Source organism: Arachis ipaensis, chromosome B1, assembly GCF_059453495.1.
Source record: "Arachis ipaensis isolate K30076 ecotype BB chromosome B1, ASM5945349v1, whole genome shotgun sequence".
NCBI classification, from domain to species: domain Eukaryota; kingdom Viridiplantae; phylum Streptophyta; class Magnoliopsida; order Fabales; family Fabaceae; genus Arachis; species Arachis ipaensis.
In genome coordinates, this window is record NC_142436.1 from 150076051 (window position 1) to 150087533 (window position 11483).

Below are 11483 nucleotides of genomic sequence, written 5' to 3' on the forward strand. Positions count from 1 at the left end.
TACGATAAAAATATAAAAATAATACTATAGTAAAATAAAAAAATATATATTCTGTAAATAAATATGTATGTTGAACATATTCAAAAGTTTAATATATAAATATTAAAGTAATAAATAAATATTAGAAATATATATACGTTGTTATTAATAATATTAGAGAAATATATGTTGATGCACAAAAAAAAATATTTTAACTATGGTAATGCACTGCACGTTAATGATTCTAACAAATAAAATATTAAAATAAATAAATATGTAAATAATATTATTAATTGAAGTGATCATATACATTTTATAAATAGATATGCTAATATTTGTTATTAATAAATGAATATTTATAAGTAATATAACAAATATATTTTTGTTAATGCAGCCTAACAGAAATTTGTTGGTGTGTAAATTGGATCCGCCACAGAGTTAGAATCCGAGGGTCGAAAACTACTTACGCGCTACGGAATTCTACCACGTATCTAGGATTGGGATGATAAGAGGATTTCACCCGTTGTTAGCTGCTCTGGTTGAAAGGTGGAGGCCGGAGACTCACACTTTTGTGTTGCCGGTGGGTGAGGTTACAGTGACATTGGAAGATGTCGCACATATATTTGGCTTACCAATTGATGGAGAGCCTGTGAGTGGATGAACTGACAGTAGTATTGATTTCGTTCAGAGTCAGAGCATGGCAATATTCGGACGTGAACCGGTGCTCAGTCGTAATTCGAAATCCTATATAAAACTTGGTTGGGTTCGAGTTATCAGAGATGAGGAGCCGTTGGACACTGAAGAGTCCATAAGAAGATACATGAGATGTCAGATTTTCTGTATGTTAGGGTTGACCCTATTCACAGATAAGTCGACCGCATACGCCCATGCGAAGTATCTACCGTTGCTTCGCGATTTCGAGCGGATCCATACTTATAGTTGGGGTTCAGCATGTCTCGCACATCTTTACAGAGCACTATGCCGTGCATCACGATATGATACGAAGGAGATGGATGACCCTCTTAATCTGTTGTTTGTTTGGGCATGGGAGCGAATGCCGTGTATTGCGCCCGTACCGAGACATATCCTTCCACCTGCTGAGATACCAGTTGCCATGAGGTAAATATTTATGGTGCCTGTCGGAGATTATATTCATTATGCATGTTTTAATAACGGTTACTTACGTAAATTTTTTCACTGTATCATGTTTCAGGTGGAGTCATTCGGAACGGAGCACAGCGTGGTTAGAGAAGACCATGGTGACATTTAGGCATGATATAGATTACATGCAGGAGGTAAATATTTATGGTTCTAATGAATCCTAGTTCCAGACATTAATGTTAGGGTTATGACATTCGAATTATCTGTGGCAGTTTGAGTGGCGGCCATACGAAGGAATGATCTTACCCAGCGAGTTACATGGACATCTTGATGTGTGTGATATCGTTGCTCCGTTGTTGTCGTTCGAGTGTATCGAATGGCACCCTGCGGACCGAGTGATGCGTCAGTTTGGGTTCGCACAGTCCCCCCCTGTGAATACCAAGGGACATTCCACTGGACCAGCATTGCATGGCTCTTCGCGGAGTGCAGCTTTATGACTGGACAATTTTGCATGGGGAGTGGATAGCAGAGTGGGGCAATAAGCGAAACACTCGACTGCGGGATCTGCACCCCCTTCCGACCTGGGACTTCATACCGACCTCGGAGTATCGAGATTGGTACGTGTGCTCATTCGGACATATGCTGAGATTGTCGGCGTATGTTCCTCATCCACCTGCACCTCAGCCACCTGCACCTCAGGTCCCACCTGCACATCAGGTCCCACCTCAGCATGCAGTGTTTGAGTCGGTTCCTTATTATGTACCATAGCCATAGGACCAGAGTGCGTCCAGCCACCACTCTCATCACTCTCAGCACAGCCACCATTCCCAGCACTCTCAGCACAGGCACCAGGGCCAGTCCAGCCAGGTGTGTCAGCCGATACTGACGATTCCAGTCGGTCATGATTGGTTTGACTTCTTCGTCGGCGGTCACGGAGATCAGCAACTACAGAATTGGGCCAATGCTAGTTTGAGTGGTTGGTCAGATTTTAGTGCTATGCATTCACCGTTAGCCTCAGCTGATCCACGTGGGCCATCAGTCGGTATGAGCCATGGTTTGCGACGTCCTACTTATGGCCACACGTTAGAGGGTGCATAATGCGATAGTGGATTCCTCCGGCAGACATACACACTTGTTGACGAGTACAACAGCGACCAGAAGTGTACCTTTGTACTTTCTATATAGGTGTGTTCCGTCAACCTGAACTAGGGGCTTGCAATGCCTAAATGCCCTAACGCATGAATTGAAACTCCAAAATATGCGATGAAGTATTTTTACCCCTTGCGCCTCTTCATTCCCATTATACAGTGGGCGTGTTTTTATCTGGACAACTGACCCAGGCATCTTCTGAACCATAATCGAGAGCCACCACGGCAAGGCTTGGAAACTCCTCCCAATCACCGAAAACTTTCACTATGGACTTCTGCTTTGCCAACCAAGCCTTTCGGTAACTGATGGTATAGTTGAATCTTGACTGGACTTCGGCTATTATAGATTTCACCTTGATGGACGGGTCAGCCTCGACCAATGGCCTTATAGCCTCAGCAACTGTATCCGAGTCCAACTTGGAATGATCCTGTAAAATCACTCCCATTGTGCACGTGTGCCTACCATTGTATCTGCGTATCTTCCAACAACCTTTTTTCCGTATCAAGCTGGCTCGGATAAGCCAGTCGCACCCACGCCCATACATCTTGCATTTTTCATAGAACGTCTGTGGCTCAAACTCATACACGTCGTAGTCAACTCCTCTAGCGATAGTGTAACTTCTAATTGCTGCAACAACCGACTTTCTAGAACTGTATTCCATTCCAATCCGGAACTCTTCGTCCTCGGGATCAACAATGCCTACAGAAAGTGCCCATCATCGTTTATTAATCAATCCAAAGTATAGATTAAAGAAAACATATTATTCGGTCATCACGTACCTATGTTTGAATATTCCGGAAACTCCAGTGCATGCATGGCATCGAGATCCAACTCACGCATAAAAGGTGGCACGTTCATCGGTTGACTGATCGAGGGGTGAACCACTACATTATCCGCTGCTGTCTCAACTCCCACATCACCATCCTCGTCTTCGTCGCCGGCTTCATAAGTGGCTTCGAAGTCCTCTTCGCTGTCACTATTCATTCCCTCGTACACTGCAGCTCTATCATCCTCCACCTCTAAATCATTTTGAATCCCTTCCGCCTCTACGATTTCAAACTCAACATACAGCTCAATCTGTGGCTGTCGCATCTGAGTCTGCCGGTGAATTTGAAACATATTATGCATAGTCACTTCGTCAGTGATTGGCATGGTATCAAACTGTATTAGACCACCAAAAACTACAACCGGATTTCGGTACAGAATTCTGCTCACTCTCATTAACGTACCGTTCTCCATGCTTTGACAGAGACAGTTCTGAAGTTCCATAAACATCATGGTGCATGGAACCACAAATGAAAACTGATTCTGGCACACAAACCTCACTCCCTCATGAGTATTACGTATTATCTCACCGTCGCGATAGACTACCAAGTTTGCGGTACCCTCCATTACACCAGAAACACACTCAAAGAACACTCACACACTTCCTCAGATTGAAAATGGACCCGAGCATTGCCTTATATAAAGAGTAGCATTCACCACGCCCCCACGTTTTGATTGCCTCAAGCCAATCACGTCCTGCCACGTGTCAGCACGCCCCCACGTGCCACGTCATCATGCCCCCACGTGATGCCCCGGTGTACCAATCAAGCTCCGCCACGTCATCATCACACCCCCACATGCTACATCAGCACGCCCCCCGTGATGCTTATGTGGCCCATTCAGGCTCTGCCACGTCATCATCACGCCCCCACGTGATGCCTACGTGGACCATTCAAGCTCTGCCACGTCATCATCACGCCCCCACGTGCTAGGTCAGCACGCCCCCATGTGATGCCACTGTGTCTCACTCAAGCTGCGCCACATCATCTCGCCTCCCACTTGTGGCAGTCAACACGCCCCTGCGTGTTGACCATGCATCTACCATTGGGTAAAACACAATATTCTCCTATTTCTGGCAAAAACACCACTTTCCTTTTCATATTAAAATTCTTGAGCCCTTAATCTGCTGTACCTATTTTTGGTTGCTAAGACAAGAGCCTTAAAAGAATGCCACTCAACCAAAGTTTAACCTCAACAAGAGAATCCACCTCTATAATAAGGTTAACAAAGTTGAGACTCAAGGCTAAGTCAATGCCCATCAAGATATCCCAGAGTTCCGCCAAAGCAATAAATTCGTAAACCAAGTTCGCACTAAAGCAAGTAAGAAAATTCTCATTGCTATCTCTTTTTTTCTGTTCCCACGCTATTTTCTATTTCCGACAAATTAAAGACTAATTTGTTACTATACTGAGCTCTATTTAACACTTTATTTGGATTAGAAGAATATAGAAAAAATGTGAAAAAAAAATGGACGTAAATGTGAGTTTTTTATTATTTGGATGAAAAAAGAAAATAGAGTAAAAAAAAAATGTGAGACCCCTCATAATATTTTCTTCTCAAACATGAGATGAAAATGAAGAAAAAATGTATAAATAAGTATAAAATTATTAATTTACCATTTGATTAATTAAAAAAAAAAATAAAAGACATAAAGATATTATTGTAATTTTTTTCTATTATAATTTTCTTTCTTCTTACTTTTCTTTTCATTCAAACAAAAGAATTTTTTTTCTTCTATTTTTTCATTCATTTTCTTTTTATCCAAACAACACATAAAACAATCTATTTTTCTTTTTATTTTCTTTCTTCTCATTTTTCTTTCGTTCCCTTTTCCATTATCTATCCAAACAAAGCGTAAAGATTTGTTGCTGTCAATGGGTTACTACATACCTAAGGCGGGATTCGAACTTCCAACATTTGTTTAAGGGTGTGTTTGGGAAACCCGTTGGAAGGGAAGAAGCACGTTTAAATTTCTTGAAAGTTTCAACTTTTGGTTTGGCAAATTTTTTTATCATGAACGCAGAAGTGATTCTGCTGCCAAAACCAGCGTTTACAAGAAGCAACTATTTTTAGCTTCTGCGTTTTCTTAACGGGCTTTTAGCCATAGATACTAACCTTTTATTTACCTTTTACCAACTTTACCCTTTGTATATATTATTGTATTATTTATAAAATTCTTGTTATTTCTATTTATATGAGCTCTATTTTTCTATTATTTATTATTTTTATTTTTTTTAACTATTTGTTTGACATTATACACTTTTATAATCGTGATTTTTGTGTATTATGTTTGTTATTATCTTTTTATAATATGATTTATTAATTCTATTAGGTAAAGTAAATTAAATAAAAAAATTAATTGTAAATAATAATAATATTAAAAATTATAACATACTAAAAAAAGAGTACTAAAAATACTAAAAATATATTATATAAAAAGATCATTAAGAACTTTCAAATTTGTTTCAATCATTATAAAGTAAATATTTAATTTTTTTATTATTTTCAGTACTATCTTTTATAATTGTAATTCTCCTATACTATGTTTTAGTGTAATTTTTTATAATATAGATTAGGATTCCATTAAAAAAGATAAATTAAATAAAAAATTAATCATATATAATAATAAAATCATAAACGTTGGATTTCAAATTAATATTAAGAATAAGATTATTGAGAGTACTAAAATAAGAGTACGATGTAAAAAAATACTAAAATAACATTTAATACTTAAAAAATGTAACATATTTTAAATATTCTTTTATATATATATATATATATATATATATATATATATAATTTATATTTTTTATTTTTATTTAAAAATATATTTTGTCTATTTTTATGTTATTTTTATTTTAGTAAGTAAATATTAATTTTATTATAAAATTAACTAATAAAATCTATTTAAATATCTAAATTAAAACAATAGGATAATATAAAAAAAAATCTAAGTTGATGTCCATTTTAGTAATTTTTTATCTAAAAGTAATTTTGAATGGTATAAATCAAACAACATTTATTTTACTATAATCCATTTTGATACAAAAATTACCAAACATAAATCACTTTAACACAAACCTACTTTTGATCAAAATCAAGTTTGCAAAATCAATTTTATGCAAACTCACATTTGCAAACTGTAATCCAAACACACACTAAATAGACTAATGAGTTAACTACTAGACCAACTCAATTTAGTTCTCATTGCTATCTCTCTCCAAAAATATTTTGGCGTTTAAGTTAGTAATAATTTAAAGAAATAAAAAAAATAATCTAAATAAGTTAGGATTTTAGAGGTTTAATTTCTATCGTCAATACGGAAGTTATTGAAAAGTAGTTTATCTAAATAATTTTGTCTTCTTTTTCATCAAATCTTATACCTTATTTTTACATATTTATGCATACAATAACAAAATAAATGACTAGTAGTGTACAAATCAAGATTTTCCATGACACAAAATGCACTAAGCTGAAAAGTTTATGATGTGGAAAATTCCAAATCCCAATCCCTAAATACACAAAAGTGAGTGAGTGAACCAAACAGTTACACTTACGCGCATGAAAGGGAACCCAATCCCCACCTGCATCGGTATTTTTGGTTTGGAAGAAGAAATGTGAGAGTGAGTGTCATTATTATTAATAATTATTATAAATATAAATAAATAAGATAGAATCAAATGGCAGCCATTGCCAGCACACTCCTTCTTTCTTTCTCAACTGTATCTTCGTCTTCTCTCTTTCTCACCAGAATCACTTCTCGTTTCTCTTTCGCTGCACCGCTTCCTCTGCGTTCCAACCACACCAAGCACATGGCTCACACTCTCGCTCGCGCCACTGCCACTCTCGGCCTTACTCACCCTTCCAACACCGATTCCCCCAAGGTTCCTTTTTTACCTAAAATCTACCCTGCCCGTGTTTTGTTTTTTCACTGATGCCGGTTAAAGTTTATGACTTTGGGGTTTTCTCGTTGTGGGGTTTGATTTTAGATTATTGTTATTTTGTAATGGATGTTGTGGTTTTGATGCTATGCCTGATTGGATTTGAATTTGGATTTTGATGTTGTTGTTGTGCCTGTTTATTTGTGTGATTCTGGAAACTGAAATATGCCTGTTATGTGTTTGTGAAAATTCCTGGAAAGATCTCTTTTGCTGCTAAGGAGGTTGATGTCACTGAATGGAACGGAGACATCCTTGCAGTGGGTGTTACTGAGAAAGACTTGGCTAAGGATGGGAAATCGGGATTTGAGAATCCGATTTTGAAAAAGATTGACTCCAAGTTGGGTGGTTTGTTAGCTGAAGCGTCCTCTGAAGAGGATTTCTCAGGCAAAGCTGGCCAATCAACGGTTCTTAGAATTACCGGCCTTGGGTCGAAGAGGATTGGCTTGATTGGGCTTGGACAGTCCACTTCCACTACCGCAGCTTTTAAGACTTTTGGTGAGGCTGTTGCAGCTGCTGCAAAGTCTGCTCAAGCAAGCAATGTCGCCGTTGTTCTCGCCTCTTCTGAAGGACTTTCTAAAGAAACAAAGCTCAGCACTGCTTATGCAATCGCCACTGGTATGCTATATGTGTTATTATAGTTGTATGTAATGATCTTATGAAATTGATATCTATACTTGATGTGCGGTCTTCAACTTTGCCAGGGACTGCGCTGGGAATATTTGAGGATAACAGGTACAAGTCGGAATCAAAGAAATCAGCGCTTAGCTCAGTTGACATTATCGGCCTTGGAACTGGACCTGAATTGGAGAAGAAACTTAAGTATGCAGGAGATGTTTCCTCCGGTATAATTTTTGGAAGGGAGCTTGTAAATTCTCCTGCTAATGTGCTCACACCAGGTTCGTTTGAAACTATTGTTCTTGTGTGTGTGTTCTGTAGTTTTCATTGTTTCATTGCTGTAATTCATCAGTGAAGGAGTTCTCTAACAAGTGCTTTATGATGGTTACCTCAGGGGTGTTGGCAGAAGAGGCATCAAAGATTGCTTCTGAATATAGTGATGTTTTTACTGCTAAAATATTGAATGCTGAACAATGTAAGGAATTGAAAATGGGATCCTATCTGGGTGTTGCTGCAGCATCAGAAAATCCTCCACATTTTATCCATCTATGTTATAAACCTCCAAGTGGAACTGTCAATGTCAAGTTGGCATTGGTTGGAAAGGGTTTGACTTTTGACAGGTATAAATAACTTTTATCTTCTTTATTTTTTATTTTTTAATGTATAAGTGGAAGAGAGTGTTGAATCTGATATGTGATGTTCCCTAGTGTGTTATCCATGGTTTTGATCATGGTGTCAAGTAATTTGAGTTAGTTATGATGTTAATGTCATTACTACAAGATAAATCTATGATATGGGGTGTCCAATATTTCTTCGTTCTCTTCTTTCTAATTGGATTGTCAATTTACCAGCATGGCATAGAAATCATTGGATAAATGTATAGTGTTTCTTGTGAAATTCTGCCATGTATTTCTTATTGGATTTCACGAAGCAGTTTATACTTTTCCTTGCTCTTACATACCATATTTCTTCATCTGTGTGTTATTAGTGGTGGCTACAACATCAAGACTGGACCTGGCTGTTCAATTGAACTCATGAAATTTGATATGGGTGGTTCAGCTGCCGTTTTGGGTGCAGCGAAAGCTCTTGGTCAAATCAAACCTCTTGGAGTTGAGGTCAGTAATTTATGTCATTGTTCATGAATTTTTCCCCTTTGTAAAGAATGAAATTCAATTGATTGATTTGCACATAGTTTCATTTGTACAAAACTAAAGGAATTTTTTTTATCTCATTTCTTATTTAACACTATCGAGTTTTCTATTGCATTCCATATTGCATATGAAATTTCATTCTAGTTTCTTTTGGAATGTTTAGTTTGGAGTTGCTGGTGAATATTGTGAGTTACTGCATTTTGTGGTACAATTGCTAATTATGATTAATAATTCATGCTATGCCCAAATTTAAAGTCCTGCATATGCAGGTTCATTTTGTAGTTGCAGCTTGTGAGAATATGATTAGTGGAAAAGGTATGAGGCCTGGAGACATTGTCACAGCTTCAAATGGAAAGACTATAGAGGTGAGGGTTTATTCGGTTATAATCACAACTTACTGTACACGTTATTGGAACGTAGCATTTGTTACATTTTGATCCTGTTTCAACCATTACATTGCAGTCTTCTCATCTTTTCCCTCCAGAAATCATATATTTCTTATATTGAGAACATTTTTGGTGCTTCTTGAATGTTTAATTTTAATATTTGGATGCAATGTATTGGTCACTTGAATTATCGTATAGCAAACCTATTGTAGAAATATTTGGTACAAATAAATATGTGTAAAACTGGAAATCAATGATTAGAGATTTTGGCCTCTAGGATCAATATAATTAAACATGTGTAGTAGTTTTTATTATTTGTTTATTATAATATTACCATTTGAGATAATTTACTAAGAATTTGATGTTGGGTTTCTTTTGTAGGTTAACAACACTGATGCGGAGGGTAGGCTTACCTTGGCAGATGCTCTGGTATATGCTTGTAACCAAGGTGTTGAGAAGGTATGAAACTCTGCATTTACCTCTTTCTATCCCTATAATCTCCCCATGATTCATACAGATTAGGTTAATTGCCCCAACTGGATGGTCTGCTTAATATTCATCGGTTTGGTAGATTTGGTTATTTATTATTTTCTCTAATAAGAGTTAGAGAAAACATTAGAAGCTTTTTCTAACTTGTATGTAAGCTCAGTTGCTCAAATACTCAATTATTTGGAGTATACAATTGCAATTCCTTAAGTATATGTGTATACTTTGGTTTTAGAATTGTGCTAACAGGTTGATCAACTATTCTTCAGATTGTTGACCTGGCAACTTTAACTGGGGCATGTGTGGTTGCTCTTGGACCCTCAATTGCAGGTAATTTTGATCTAAAGTACCATTATATTGTGTATGTATGGGTTTGATTTATTTTCTTATTGATCCTATATCAAGAGTTGCTAGTGGAAACCATAAAAAGGTCAAATTTTTAGTTGGCATTGAAAGCGCCATGTTATTTTGGGGCAAGAATTCATCTGATACTATTTCAACTGTTGCTTTTGAAGGTATCTTTACACCCAGTGATGAGCTGGCAAAAGAAGTTGTTGAAGCCTCTGAGGTGAGTGGGGAGAAACTATGGAGGATGCCATTAGAAGATAGTTACTGGGAGTCGATGAAATCAGGAGTCGCTGATATGGTTAACACTGGTGGTCGACAAGGCGGTGCTATTACTGCCGCCCTTTTCCTAAAACAGGTATGTATGATGTGTCTAATCATATAGAATCTTGTTATTCTCTTAATATTACTCCATAAACTTATTGGGAAATTGCTACCAACAACTGCTATTTTGCAGTTTGTTGATGAAAAGGTTCAATGGATGCATATCGACTTGGCCGGTCCGGTATGGAACGAGAAGAAACGTTCAGCAACAGGATTCGGTGTTGCTACTTTAGTAGAATGGGTTTTGAAAAATGCCTCTCAAAAGTGAACTGATAATTGATATCTTCAAATCTTGTTATATGGTGAGTGAATTAGAGAGGATGAGATAAATGCATCTTGTGGTGTTCTTGGTTCAATGGGTTTGGTTTTATGAATAAGGTATTTAGGGGGAATGTAAAAGGGGGTCAGAGGAGGAGGCATATTTCATTGTATTCAAACTTTTTTTCTGTTTTTGACTTAGTTCAGAATTCCATTAGTTTCTTGGCAGTTTGGTTTTATTTTTCCTACCGGCCATTTGTGATTCTTACATCTCCATTACAGTGTCCTCAAGTGAAATTGGTGCATTATGCATATGCCATAAACAGCACCATGTGCAGTACTTTGAAATAAGGGAAGTAACTTTGCTCTGTCATTAGACTTAGACTGAATCCCTAGCCCTGTACTGCATTTGATAAAAAAAAAACTAAAAAATAAAATAAAATAAAGGAAAGATAAATAAAGGAAAAAGGAATACTCTTAGGTTTTTTTGTTTATTTAATGTCTTTTACATTTCTTTTATATTTGCCAGTTTTGGTATACTAACAAAGTAACAACACATTCCTTTAAAATTGAACTAACAATGAAGGTTAAAACTTGCTAATGCATCATTAATTCATTATTATTTCACAAAATTAAGAAATTTAATAAATTTAAAAAATTATAACTTCACAGATATAAATACAAGCAAGTTCTCTTACATTAAAATGGGCAAAGACTCTCTTACATTAAAATGGGCAAAGACGGCAAACCGTTAAGATCTAATAAGTATATTTCACCCTAGTAAATATTAGATGAAATGTTGTAGTTAGCTCTCTAATTTTCTTTTTCTTTCCCTTTTAATTTTTGATCCACCAACAAAGAACCTATAAGGGTAATTATTTAGATAAGAAAAATACCTACACACTATTATCACCTAATTAAGC

General features: G+C 36.6%; 2 protein-coding genes across 2 annotated transcripts; both read left to right on the forward strand.

The window, feature by feature from the left end:
• The first annotated feature begins 676 nt into the window (after positions 1-676).
• LOC148578874 (serine/threonine-protein phosphatase 7 long form homolog) lies at positions 677-1577 on the forward strand. Its single transcript, XM_088503244.1, has 3 exons — positions 677-1098; positions 1193-1274; positions 1353-1577. The coding sequence occupies exons 1-3, from the start codon at positions 677-679 to the stop codon at positions 1575-1577; spliced, it is 729 nt and encodes a 242-aa protein (XP_088359370.1).
• A 4921-nt stretch (positions 1578-6498) lies between these two features.
• On the forward strand, positions 6499-10788 carry LOC107641263 (leucine aminopeptidase 1). Its single transcript, XM_016344761.3, has 10 exons — positions 6499-6938; positions 7196-7610; positions 7697-7891; positions 8005-8230; positions 8599-8725; positions 9031-9126; positions 9529-9606; positions 9903-9963; positions 10149-10336; positions 10436-10788. Exons 1-10 carry the CDS (start codon positions 6735-6737, stop codon positions 10568-10570), a joined length of 1725 nt encoding a protein of 574 aa, XP_016200247.1. The 5' UTR covers positions 6499-6734; the 3' UTR covers positions 10571-10788.
• The last annotated feature ends 695 nt before the right edge of the window (positions 10789-11483 follow it).

Bases quoted from the DNA above. Each gene is read 5' to 3' on its own strand.
- LOC148578874 (XM_088503244.1), top strand. From the start codon at position 677: ATGGCAATATTCGGACGTGAACCGGTGCTCAGTCGTAATTCGAAATCC. The intron at 1,099-1,192 runs GTAAATATTTAT...ATCATGTTTCAG, and splicing joins GAGATACCAGTTGCCATGAG to GTGGAGTCATTCGGAACGGA. The intron at 1,275-1,352 runs GTAAATATTTAT...TATCTGTGGCAG, and splicing joins ATATAGATTACATGCAGGAG to TTTGAGTGGCGGCCATACGA.
- LOC107641263 (XM_016344761.3), top strand. From the start codon at position 6,735: ATGGCAGCCATTGCCAGCACACTCCTTCTTTCTTTCTCAACTGTATCT. The intron at 9,127-9,528 runs GTGAGGGTTTAT...TTTCTTTTGTAG, and splicing joins CAAATGGAAAGACTATAGAG to GTTAACAACACTGATGCGGA. The intron at 9,607-9,902 runs GTATGAAACTCT...ACTATTCTTCAG, and splicing joins GTAACCAAGGTGTTGAGAAG to ATTGTTGACCTGGCAACTTT.